Here is a 13,255-nt window from a genome sequence, read left to right as displayed (position 1 = left end):
CCTGGTTATTTTTTCTAAAATATGATCTTAGACAGACCCAGACTGAACATGTTAAACAATGGTGACAAAACTTGATGTGCATTTTAGTAAATATAATTATCACACAAAAAGCTATCCTGTTGCTAAAAAGTATGGAAAAATGAAACATACACATAGAATAACTAGTTAATAAATGAGGGCAGTGGCTAACTGTCCTTAGATGTATTATGGGTGCTATCATTATCTTAGAAAAGGGGAATGATGAGGATAAAATCTAATTTGTTATAATTATAATCATATTCACCAAGAGGAAGTTCTAGTTGGCAAGACTCACACTGCAAAGGATAACTACACAGTAATGGTTGTCTTTCAGCATATAATATATTACATATCCAGAAGAAGCTGAAATGACTTAGTTTGACTATTACCCTCACTATCAGGGTCTGATGGAAGAAGAGCGCAGCAAACAAAGCCACGCTATCCAAACCAGACACTGCAGTGCTGCTCTGTAGCTAAGGAATGAAGATAGTCTTTCTTACAAAATGGCCTCCAATGCTAAAGTGGATGAGCCAAATGGTAACTGAAAATCAAATCTTTCCGGAAATGAAAAAAATAAACAATGTAATACCTAAGATACATGCGGGTTTTTTTCTGCATCAAACACTACAGTAATTTTTTACATCTATTTTAAAAAACACCAAGCTATTCTGTGTATTTCTAATTTGTGAATGTGAATTTAGTACTTCAAAGGTATTATACATTAAATTTTTAGGCCACAATCATGAAAAGATATAATATAAAAATTTAGGAGCTACTTGAAGGAAACTGAGTTACTATCCTCAGTGAATCACCATAGACTCAAATCATTAGTATTTTGGTTACGCATGATAAAATTTTTAAATGTAGTTACTAATAAAAGTTCTTTAAAATTGTATTCTCCAAACACAACTAGGTAACAATGTATACCAAGTTATTTTCATTTTGCTTAGGAATGAATGGAGTCTGCGTTTGCATTGCTTACTGGCATTCCCATGACAGCAATCCCAATTAGTAAAACGCTCTAAGAAAGACACCAAACATGAGAGATCTCCTAAACCAAAGCATTTGAAGATGTCACAGAGTCTTCATAGCTAATACTGTGCTGAGCAGAAACCCAGGGAACAGCCATATTGGACCATTCCTGTGGTTGAATTACATATAACAGTTCTAAAATTTCCCTTTTGTTATGATCAGATGGACCGCACCCTACATGGCAGATACGGCATATGCAAAATCACAAAGATTTCCTATGAATTTGACCTCCAGTGTGTCAGCTTTCTACCGTAGTACCAAAATAGTGGGCATTTAAGCAAACTAATGGATTTTATTGTATCTATTATGTGATTTTTCTGTGCAAACAGATCCTGACCCAGACCTCAAGTCCCTTGTGAGGAGACAATGGTAAGGTTAACATTACACATGAAGAACATGTTTGAAAACATTCTTTAAAAAATCATATGACTGAAAATTAACAGAACAGCATATATTTTCTAAAGGTTCTAACGAGGTTATCAGAAAAATTACAATGAATATTGTTAGAAACCATATGATTAGTTTGGGGCCATGCGTACTACACTAATCACCTTTTAGTAAGCATATAACCATAAACAATAGAAACATACTTTCCCCATAAACAGATACTATTGACAGAAATTCTGCACCAACAATACTCCTAGTTCACCAGTTACTCTGAAATAAAAGCCAAAGCCAAGGTCAAATGAAAAACAACCAAGTCTCATGCTTGCTTTGCCTTACCGCCACTCACTCGTTACTCAAAAATTAACATCTTCTTTAATTAGAAATGTTTTGATGTTTAGGTAATTACAAAATGGCTTAAACACATACCATAACAGAAGATTTATTTTTCTATTTGGAAATGATATTATTTTAGAAGGAAGATAATCAAGGCTTATCTGTGGTGTGGTTAGCATGCTTGGGTTTCAATGGCAAAAGAGATCTTTAGACCTAGTAGATGATATGGTTTTATTAGAAAAGAAAATTATCTTTTTATTGTTGTCAATTACTCTTAAATTTTTCTTTAATAAAATTTCACAGCAATCTGCTCAAGAGGATATACTAAAGGCCCTTGATAATATATACCCTAAAGAATGTATTGTACCACAAAGATACATACCCAATAAGATTTTTTTCATTTGAAATTTATAAAGATAATTTTCCATGCTGACAGTGCACATTTCATCCATAAGTTTGAAGAGTCAAATGCTACCACAGTTGGGGGTTATTCTGCCAAATGGCTTCCAACAGGGACTACAGAGATGGAGGCTAGGAGGCATGTGTGTGTGTGCATGCAGGAAAAAGCAACAGACCTGATGGGAAACAGCCCTTCTCTGGAGTCATTTTTATCAATTACCATCCAAGTAAGCTAATCAAACATAGAGTCTCATGGAAAAAAAGCAACAATAGGCGAGGAAGCAAATATTAAAGCAGCTGCTTGATTGCCTTCAGAGATTAAAACAAAAAGCCAGGGGTGAGGCTAATATATTTCTTAGGGATTTTCTAAGGCCGATGGGAGGGGTAAGGGGCATACCTTTAAAAAAAATCATGAAAGGAACTGAGACAAGATTATAAAAAAGGGACCAAGTTATAGCGCGCCATGGGATTTTTAATCTGGCTACCTGTGGTTTCTGTAGTTAAAGCCTTATTCATCCTCCAAACAGGGGGGTAGGCGGGGGGAGAAAACAAAAAAAAATCACATTTATATGTCAGTTTTGCAAATGATCAAACAGCGTGCATCAAGAAGAAGAAGAAGAAAACATGAAACACTGATGACTTTTTAAAGATAGACACCCGTTTTAGCAAATATTATTGATAATTACCTGTGCATCTCGTTTCTTGGACTCTTGAATTTGATTTTCGTGCTCCATATTGGCAGCGCGAAGCAGTTCCTCCAGGTTTTCAATTTCCCGTGCATGGTCTCGGACTAGGCTATCCTTCTCTGCGTTATGCTGCTGTAATAGGTGCGTCTTCTCCTGTTCATGCTCCAGCTTCAGCTCCACTATCTGATTGGACAATGAGGAGGACAGTTCATCAACAGAACATCCTTGTCGTCATGACAACTCATGTACAGCTTAATTTTTCTCTAATTTGTCCAAGTTGAAAATTTTATTTTTGCGTCATTATTACCTCACCCTTAAAATACCTTCATTTAATGGGGAACATTTTATCTAAAACTCCAAATATTCAAGACATTTGTCATATTCAGGAAATCCTTTGCAATCTGTTGACACTAATGTCTGAACACTGAAAAAAATTTACATTGAATGCTAGGTATTTCTTCCCCAAGAATTGAGTATTGCTGATTAGCAATGGTTGTAAATGGTTAATAGTCAGTAAGCTTTGCTTTCTGCTTGAATATATATACATGTAAAAAGCAGCAATTAAATCGATCAGTTCCCTTTATGATTTTCCAATAAAAGATCTGAGCTAAATATGCATCTAGATTATTGTATATACAGTTGTCCTTCAGAAATAAAATGATAAATTTCAAAGCTCTATTATCTCTCTGTCAGCTACGGTATACCAACATAAACAGATGTTATGTCTTCCAGAAGGACACCTGCTGTGCTGCAAGCCTGCGCCATGATTTCATAAAAAGCATTCTATTCTCAGGATCCTTTCCCAGTCCACTCCACACTGGAGACTGTGACCTTGGCCAGTCTTAGCCTCTCCCTGCTAGACTGAATGGCAGCCTAAGACCAAGGGCCTGGTTGCCGAAGCTTTGATACTAATCCTCCCAGACTGTGCACAATGGCACCCTACCTGGCCTGCAAACTATAGCCAGCCAGGCTGTCTTTGAAGCAGGTGATGAATAGGGACTGCAGGAAGCCAGCTTCCCCAGTGAACTCCAGGCCACACAGCTGCTAAGAACAGTCACTTGGATTTTTCTTCAGTTTTGGTGGATTTCGGGGAGGGGGGTTCTGTTATTTAGAATATGTTGTGTTATTTTCGGCGTGAGAATCCATCTTCAAAAAAGCTAACAGTAGGAGCCTGCTCCAAATCGATCTTGTTTCCTGCAATGAATCATCAGACTACCTTATCTTAAAGCTATAGCAGTCATTTCTCCAGGAATGCACATAGCACTAAATCTCAAAAGTCATTTTCCTATGAAATTCTAAGTTTTCAGTCCCTAATTGCAAATCAAGAATCAAAGCATAAATTAAGTTCATTTTAGATTAGAACACATGTTTAAAAATATTGGAAAATCAATAATAAATTTATAATCATTCATGAATGTGCTATACTATTTAGAAGAAATGTATGCTAATGCTTGAATATATCCACTTATAAGTATGTTGCAATATATAAATTATATGGAAAATGCGTTTTTTCATCTGAGACCAAAGATGTATTCTAGTGAACTCATTTAAAATTTGGGTGTTTGCCCCTATATTATTCCAATGTTATCAGTAAAGAGGAAAAAATAGTGTTTTTTAATAATATATACTAAGTACATCAAATACTAAATAAAAGGTTGTTTTTTATTATTTAAAATAAGTAGAAGTTTTATTCTGTGATTCACTCAACTATAATACTAATCCCAACTGAAGAGAGAAATTATAAAGTGACCATTATTAGAGCCAATTTTCAGCAGCTAACTGTATGAATTATTGAACTGGAATATCATTAATTCTTGGACACATTATTATTTCTACTCAGTGTTATAATATCAAGTATCATTATAATAAAAATTTAAAGCAATCAAAATTATTCAAGCACATTCTCCAATGAAGAGAAGTAGAAGGAGACATAGAAAGTTCTACTTGGGTCTGTGAGCACTTTTTAGAAATTAGGAGAATGGGTATGATTTAAAGTTGATAGAAGGCAAAATATTTATAAGTAACCAAATCACCTGGGACTAGAAAGGAAGAATTATAAGATATTTTCCTTCAAAGGACCTATGCCAAGAAGTAGGAGTGAGGCCAGTGGTGATAATGTCCAATTGTATCCCCTCCTTTTATTTTACAACAGTTTTTCATACAGTGTACTGGGTTATAGTCACTCCATTACTCTCTGGCATGACCCCTTCCTTTGCTTCTGAATGTTGTCTTCTTCCCACCTAGTCCCCAAGTCACTATATTAGAGAAATTGACATTACTTCCTTCAGCAACCATTGACAGTCATTAGCTCCTTAGGAAAAGACAGGACACATGGCACCTTCTCTATTCATGACAGGAAGTTGGAAGGCCAGTCCTGTGCATGCAGGTTGCTGAGTATGTGTGGTTGCAATTTACTGGATGCCAGGCCTGTTCCATGAGCAGGAATATACACTTGATACTTGATACTACAAACCAGGCCCAAAGCCTATGGCTGTGTAGAGCATGAGCCCAAGGAAGGAACACACCGTCATTGTCTCCCTTAATAAACACACAGTCAGACAGCCATCTAAATGTTTAGATATATAGCCTGCTTCAGCTTTTATCCTGAGACAGAGATGAGCCTTTCTTTCTGCAGAGGTAGTGGTTGAAGCAGAGACTTCTATGTTATCAAAGTCCTGAGAATAATGACTGAAGAGCAATGTCCTAAATAAGAAAACTATATCTCCCCCACATTCCTACCTCCAAGGCCTGGAACACTTTACAGAAAGGAGGCTGCAAAGAATTCAGGACACAGAAGATAGAGAAGATTGTCATGAAATGCTACCATCCACATACAACACTACTGAACTCTTTTGTAATCTAGCAATACTCTCCCACACAACTTCAGTTAACTCTCTAAATTCAGAATTCTGAAGTGTTCTGATAGCCTGCTCAATTATTCTGCATTGGTCAAATGTTTCTTTACTAAAAGAAAAAAAAAAGAAAAGAAAAGAGAAAAAGAGAAAAATAGTTAATAGAATTTTGCCTATAAAAATAGATGTTCACGAATTGTTAATTTAATGTCTTGCCATTGCCCGGGAAGTCTTCTTAAGGAATAACCTCTAGGTTAGTGAGTCCTGGCAAATGCAAGAGCTAAGGACTGTCTGCTCACTTGCACACCATGTGGCTAATTTCTAGATTTTATAAGTTTCTTCTGGGCTCAGCTTAAGTTTCTTCATGATCAAATTCTCTTGTCTTCTCTAGATAAATGGCAGAGTCCACAGGAAAAGCCCAGATGTTCTGGGAATATTCTGAAATGATATTCACAACCACAAAGGGCATCACTTGGTAGAACTGTGTTAGAAACCAAAGCTTTCAGCCAGGCAGCAGTGGCGCAGGCCTTTAATCTCAGCACTCAGGAGGCAGAGGCAAGTGGAGCTCTGTGAGTTCAAAGCCAGCTTGGTCTACAAAGCAAGTTCCAGAACAGTCAGGGCTGTTACACAGAGAAACCCTGTCTTGAAAAACCAAAAAGGAAAAAGAAAAAAAAAAAAAAGGGCAACCAAAGCTTTGCTAGTCTCCAGTCGTGCCCCAGGTGTGCGGTAAAGAGTGAGCCTTCAGACTCTAGCATGCTCCTTTCCTCAGGAGCACACACAGCTCACAGGAAACTGCATGTCTTCCTTATCTCGGACTCCTTGGACTCCTGGGTCCTTGGGCATCCACATGGCTGAATACGGAGTGGTCAGTGAGATTCGAAGTCAAGGGAGGTGGGGAGGTCCAGGCCTTTGTGTATGCCAAGGGAACAGGATGTACAGTGATAACGAGGTTTAAAGAAGCCTCACAAACAGTCCAGAGGGTTTCAGATTTCTCATCTAAAAGGACTGAGGTCCAGGTCAGATAAAAGCATGTTAGGGCATCTATAAAACAGTGTGTCGAGAAGTAAAATGATAGAGCTGGAGTGATGGCTCAGTGGCTAAGAGCTCTTCTTACTCCTCAGAAAGACTCCATTCCCAGCACCCACATGGGTGGCTCCCAAGCACTTATATCTCTTGGCTTCTACAGGCACTACCACCTTCCCATACATTTAACATGGACACATAACTAAAAATAATTTAAAAATAAGTATTTTTAAATGAAAAAAGAAATAAAAGAACTTAGAGAAAATCAAACAAAACAGAACAAAAAAGAAAAGAAAAGAAAAGAAAGAAGAGACTTCATGATGAAGGGGAAAAGTAAACCTTGAAAACCAGAAATAGTTATGGGGACACTTAACACGACATGAGTACAGTGAAAAAACTCAAAGTCAGAAGGTAAAAAAAGAGAATCAATTGCAGGTCAAAAATAAATCCATCTTAAAACTAATCTACGTGAGAAACAACAATGAGCAACATAAGCATGCTGAAAATCAAATCAGGTTTGCAGATAAACAGCCTTAGGAAACCACAGTGAAGGTGCAGGGAAGATACAGAGAATGAAGAAAGAACATAAGAACTCTATGTAGTGCAGTTGTGAAAACTGAAAACTTCCCTAAAATAAACCAAGACGAAAATGCACGCACCACAGAAGTGCACACTGTACACCCACCCAGGAAAATTACAATTGGGGGGAAATTGCTCAGGATTATCACTAGGTTCAAACATAGACGACTTCAGACCCAAACCAGTCTTAAAAACAATAAGAGTTTCAGGTAAAATTTGAGAAACTAAGAGATTACCAGAAAAGCTAGAAGCAATATTTAGTGTCAAAAGACAATGAGAAACTACACAAAGCTCTGGGGAAAGAAAGGCTAGCCAGAGAGTGTGGTGCCTAGTCAAGCCACCTTTATAGATGACACTCAGTGACTGTGGGTCTGCCACACAGTGACCACACTGTGAAGTCTTGCAAAGCTGTTCAATGATGAGATCTCATCACACCCAGAACCTCAATGAAACTGATTTAAATAAACTCAAACCTATATAACTGTAGGAAGGGCAATAGGACAGAATATATACATTACCAAGCTCAATAATGGACAATTAATGCCATAAGTGACAGACTGAGAGCAAAGAAGTCTACACAAGTTGAGTTCTGTAGTGGGGAATAACTTATGTCCTCAAAATATTTAAAGCACTGAAACCTCAATGTGTTATAAACAATATTTCTTAACATTCTAAGAACTCATCCCTTACATGAAGAAATAGCTTTCTAAACTTCAGAAATGCTTCAGAAACTTCAGTTTCTTTTGTTCTCTATCCAAATTCACATAAAATTAAATTTTACATTTTAACAAAACTGGTTGGTATGGCACAGTCTTGTTCTAAAAATCTGTTTTGTCTCTAACCTACTTATCCTTAAATTTATCAACCTCTTAAGAAATTTATGTAGTGACACCATTAACAATAGTCAGTTCTGGAGGATCTGAATGAAGTTAGCTCCCATGTCAGGTGATGACAGTTCCCTTTGGAGGAATATTTCCATATGGTGGTGTCGCAAGAATCTTTAACAAGGGATGCAGCCTCCCTCCAAAGCAATGGTTTCAGGATCTGTGAACTCACTTAGATATAATACTTGGATGAAAGACTATAATTTTCCATGTTAGTGGGACACTAAAGTATGTTCACCAACTCTGGACTTTGCCCTCAATGTTTTGCAAGCCAATTACTCCTCATTGGATCTGTGTCTACTTTCCCCTGGAATACCATGTTCTGTCCATTTTCACTAGAGCCCTCTGTGGAAAAAAACATCTTTTTTGCAGGCTTATCTGATCTCCATGACACTAATCATTTTTGTCTTGCATCTGACACTAAGTGTTGCATGCCATTGTTGATCCCTACTATGCTGCTAGAAGCAGGCAGCCTAATTCCAACGCAACCTGTCCTGTATTTTGCCCCTGTAACACAGAGGAATCCAAAACAGAGAGCTGCTTAATGGCATCAGTGCCCCTGCCAAGAGTGAGGCCCTCTAGTGTGCCCACTAGATATCATCAAGGCCCTCTCCTGGGGCAGGTTTTCTGAGCTAAGTTGTTGATTGTTGCCCAGTGTTTTGCCAGGCAGTTCAGTAACTAACTCCATCATGGGTCAGTGTGGCTGGAAGAGTAGTGAAGCTTACTACTAAAAGTACTGGAAACTACTATAAATGACCCCATTTAAAATGAGATTATAGTGTGTATGTGTTTGTGTGTGTGCCAGAGGATAACTTGAAGGATTCTGTTTTCTTCTTCCTCCATCTGGGTCCTGGAGGTTGAACTCAGGGAGCCAGACTTGGTAGTGACTCAACAATTCAGTCTATATTTCTTTTAAATGACAAATTAAAAGTAGTTTAATCATTGTGGGTTCTATCAAAAACTGATCATCAAACTAACAGTTCAAAGAATAGTTTGATTTAAGACATCAGTCATTAAAGACAGGGAGTTTTCTATAGGGCCTGCCAGGCAACATTTCAAAACCATGTCTTGGTCATGAAATTTAGTATTACTTTTATATTCTTGGTAAGGCATGATATAAAGATTTACACTAAGAAACAGAATCCTTATTCCTTCCATTATTGAGACATAGACCTAACATCATCATCTAGTTATATCTCTGAGCAATTTGTACATGCAAAATACACAATTGAAATGTTAAAATAAACTACTGTATTCTCTGGAATTCTAGATAACCAGCTCAAATAGGATAAAATTTACTGTAACACTGGCGTGATTTCCATAGACCAATCTTATATCTTTACAAAAGGTGTTGGAACCTTTAAAAATCATTATATGATATAAAATGTGCTACTCTATTACATAAGGAAATGACATCCTTGAAGGTGTCTTTCCTTTAGGACATATACAACCCTCTCTGTGTCTTTGGAGTCCTAGTAAAAATACAATGTAGTACAAATATGACAGTATGGTATAACTTTGTGACTAACTGTTGCACAGTTATTCCTCCCAGGGAGACTAAGGGATGTCCTACACCTTCCCCTCTAGTCCCAACAACAACCTGGGGAACAAGTCCATGCAAGTTCATGCTGAAGAATCAGTGAGTTTATTGGTTACCTTGTTAAGACCCTTATACAGGTTGCTTACTGCTACGTGGGTACTCCTCCCCCCAAGAGGCTTTACACACACAAGGATGATGGTTCTCCAAAGCTAACATAGCTGGGGCACCCCTCCCTTTTCTGGCCTATATACTCTACCCGCTCCCAGAGGCCCTGGCAATTAAGGCAGAGTTGTAGGCAACAGGTAGTAGGGAGCAGCAGGATAGTCAGATGAGGGTTGGTGGCCCTCTCCATCCTGCAGTGAGGGGGTGTAACAATCAACAAGCCCAGCTTGGGGAAATCCTTTTCCATGTCAGGCCAAGCTGAACTCTCCAAGACAGGAATTGTTTGGTTCTGAGGATGCTCATGCACAACACTTAAATCTTAATAAAAATAGGCACAAAAGTATTTGTTTTCTAATTAAAAGGCTTGTAAACATGAGGAAAACATCCAACATTCACATAAAAAAGCTGGGCATGGAGACACACTTAGAATCCCAGCTCTGGGGAGGCAGTGACAAGTGATTGCTGGGGCTCGCTGGCCAGTCAGAAGGGTCAAACCAGCAAGTTCCAGGCCAGTGAGAGACTTTGAGGGCTATGCATGAGGCTGATCTTTTTCACATGCATAAAGTGTATGTTAACCTCCACCAACATGAACTTGTACCACCCCAGGCACCCCTACATGCAAAATAGCAAAAGGAAGCCAGTATAGCAAAAGTAGAAACAACCTATCTGGATGGCTATCAGGCTCCAAGATTCAATATTTCCTACAAGAAAAAGAACCATCCATGAAATCTGTTGAACCACAGTTCAATTTAGCTATGCAAGTTCTATTTAAAAATATAATACTGCTGTGGTAACTGTTAGTGGAGATGGTATAGGGCTTGGCAGCATATACAACTTCTGCACTCTTTTCCTCTCAGACAATTATCAATAACAAAGACAAATACCCCCTGAAGGTCCTGCCACTCAAGATGCACTGAGAGCCAGAGGCTGGGAGCAAGATAGTGATGATGAAACAGAACATTGAAAAGTTTCTCTCCCACACTTAACACTTAACCATCCCCCCTCTCTGCTCCCTAGTGCTGATGATTGAAGTCAGGACATCATGCATGGCATCTATGCAGCAAGTATCTACAACTGAGCCCCACCCTAGCTCCTCACTAAACACTTCAAAATATTTTCAGGCCAGGGGTAGTGATTAGCAAAAATTACCCTGCACTATTAAAGCTTGCTGAAAAATAGCTATTATTTCTCTATGTCAGATCTCAGGAGAAATTCAGGAAGGATTTTCTGTTTCAATGATGCTCAACTCAAGTGGAAAGATCAACAAAATTAGTTAAGAATTCACCTTTCTAGGTGGAGTTCAATTTTGGGATGGGGACCATGTCTTAACTTTATATTCCCATTAACTTTATTTAAGTCTGTCTCTCTGAAGCAATTCAGTTCTCAATGAAGTATGGACTGGCTTAATCAAACATATCACTGTGTTGGAAGAATATTAACTAGGATAACCATCCAAGTTTGTCAGTCAGTATAGAATTGAGAAAAACAAGACTGGTCAAAGTTTAGAAACTCTTCCTCCACCTGCAATGCTTCCTAATCCCTCATTGTTTTAAATGGAATAATGTGGGGCCCAGGAACAAACAAAAAATGAAATCAGGGTTAGTAAAATGTTTGTGCATGCATGAGGACCTGAGTTCCATTCACAGAACATGTCAACGAAAAGCCAGGACAGTGTTACATGACTGTAATCCTAGTGCAGGAATGGAGAACAAAAGACAGGTGGATCCACAATGTTCACTGGCCAGTCAAGCAGGACTAATAGGTAAACTTCAGGCCAGTGAGAAACCCTGTAATAAAGAAGGAACAGCACCTGAGATTGATTTCTGACCTACACATGCATGCATGCGCACACACACACACACACACACACACACACACACACACACACACACAAGTAATCAGAAGAAGGCTACTTCACTTTTCTCAGCATCAAACTGATTTGTCCACTGAGGAATCCATGCCCATACAGAGTTTGAATGGCTAGGTAGTTTTTCGGCTGCCCAAGCTGAGTCCTCACCACTCACTGGGTCTGTCCACTCTCTTGTAAAATAAAGATGTTGCTCTCACAAGTGCCCCATAACTCTCTGTACATCAATTTTTCATTCTTTTAAATAGTCTCATTTATAAATATGTCTAGAATCTATTTCATTTTTAAAGTCTTTCCCTTGACCCTGGAAGACCTATAGCTACCACCTCATTTCTCTGTTCTACGTTCAGTCCTCAGAAGGACTGCTCCTAGCCTATTATCTCTCTACCCATACTATCTAGGCTTTGTTCTCACATTCTACTAGAACTGGACCAGTTGGCTAAAGATCTGCTTGCCAAATTCAACAGGTCTCGGTTTCCACCTAATGCCCCCTCTTGGCAAGGCCTGAAACAAAAGGCAACTCACTTTCCCTTTCTTGAGGAAACACTCATGCAATCATACTTTAATTCTCCTATTAACCTCACTGGCTGTCCCTTCTTAGACTCTTCTGTGGCTGTGCCTACCTCTTTCCCATCTCTAACTATTGTCATGGCCTTGGGTTCAGTCTTGGGACTTCCTGTCTATGTACTCTTATTTCAGTATCTTTCATAGCCACTCATCTATTTGCTCAGTGGAAAAAATCTAGTCACATCTAAGTTCCACTCCATAAACACTGACAAATCCGGCTGTCAAATGGACCCCCAGTACGACTACTTGTCATTGCCCCACCACTTGGTCCCAGGCACGGTGTTTGTGTTGGCTAGTTTCTATGTTAACTTAATTCAGGCTAGAATCATTTGGGAAGAAACAGTCATTGAGAAAATGTCCTTACCAGATTGGCCTGTGGAGCATTTTCTTTGTTATGGATTGATGTGGGAGGGCCCAGCCCATTGTGGGTGGTGCTGCCCCTGAATAGGAAGTCCTGGGTTCTATAAGAGAGCAGGCTGAACAGCCATGAAAAGTAAGCCAGTAAGCAGCACTTCTCCATGGCCTCTGCATCAGCCCCTGCCTCCAGAATTCCTGTCCTGTTTGAGTTTTTGCCTTGACTTCCCCTTGTGATGGGCTGTAGTATAGAATTATAAGCTGAAATAAACCCTGTTCTCCCCAGGTTGTTTTTGGTCACAGCATTTTATCACAGCAGTAGAAACCCTAAGACAGTGGTCTCTTGCCAGACTACTGATACGGTCTCCAAACGCACTTCTCTCCTGCCTCCACTACAGTAGCCACAGAAATATTTGAAAAGCTTGGAAGGCAGATCTTTGTATTCAGAAGGTTTCTCTGGTCCCTCCTGGCCCATGGTCCCACAGCCACTTATAAAATGATTACTCAGAGGCTTATATTAATTACCAATTGCATGTCATATGGAAGTCTTCTTGCTATATTTTGCCACGTGT

The 13,255-nt window shown here is 38.9% G+C and overlaps 1 protein-coding gene across 1 annotated transcript in view; it reads right to left on the bottom strand.

Annotated features, from left to right (window-relative positions):
* Positions 1–13,255, bottom strand: part of Cep112 (centrosomal protein 112) — a 385,003-nt gene that overhangs the window by 203,304 nt on the left and 168,444 nt on the right. Inside the window, exon 21 of the mRNA XM_036195322.1 lies at positions 2,856–3,038. Coding sequence (XP_036051215.1) covers positions 2,856–3,038 — 183 coding nt within the window. The remainder of the gene's footprint in view (positions 1–2,855; positions 3,039–13,255) is intronic.

Source organism: Onychomys torridus, chromosome 8 (genome assembly GCF_903995425.1).
Source record: "Onychomys torridus chromosome 8, mOncTor1.1, whole genome shotgun sequence".
NCBI lineage: Eukaryota > Metazoa > Chordata > Mammalia > Rodentia > Cricetidae > Onychomys > Onychomys torridus.
Note: the sequence above shows the minus strand (reverse complement) of the source record. Positions and strands in the feature narration are given on the sequence as shown.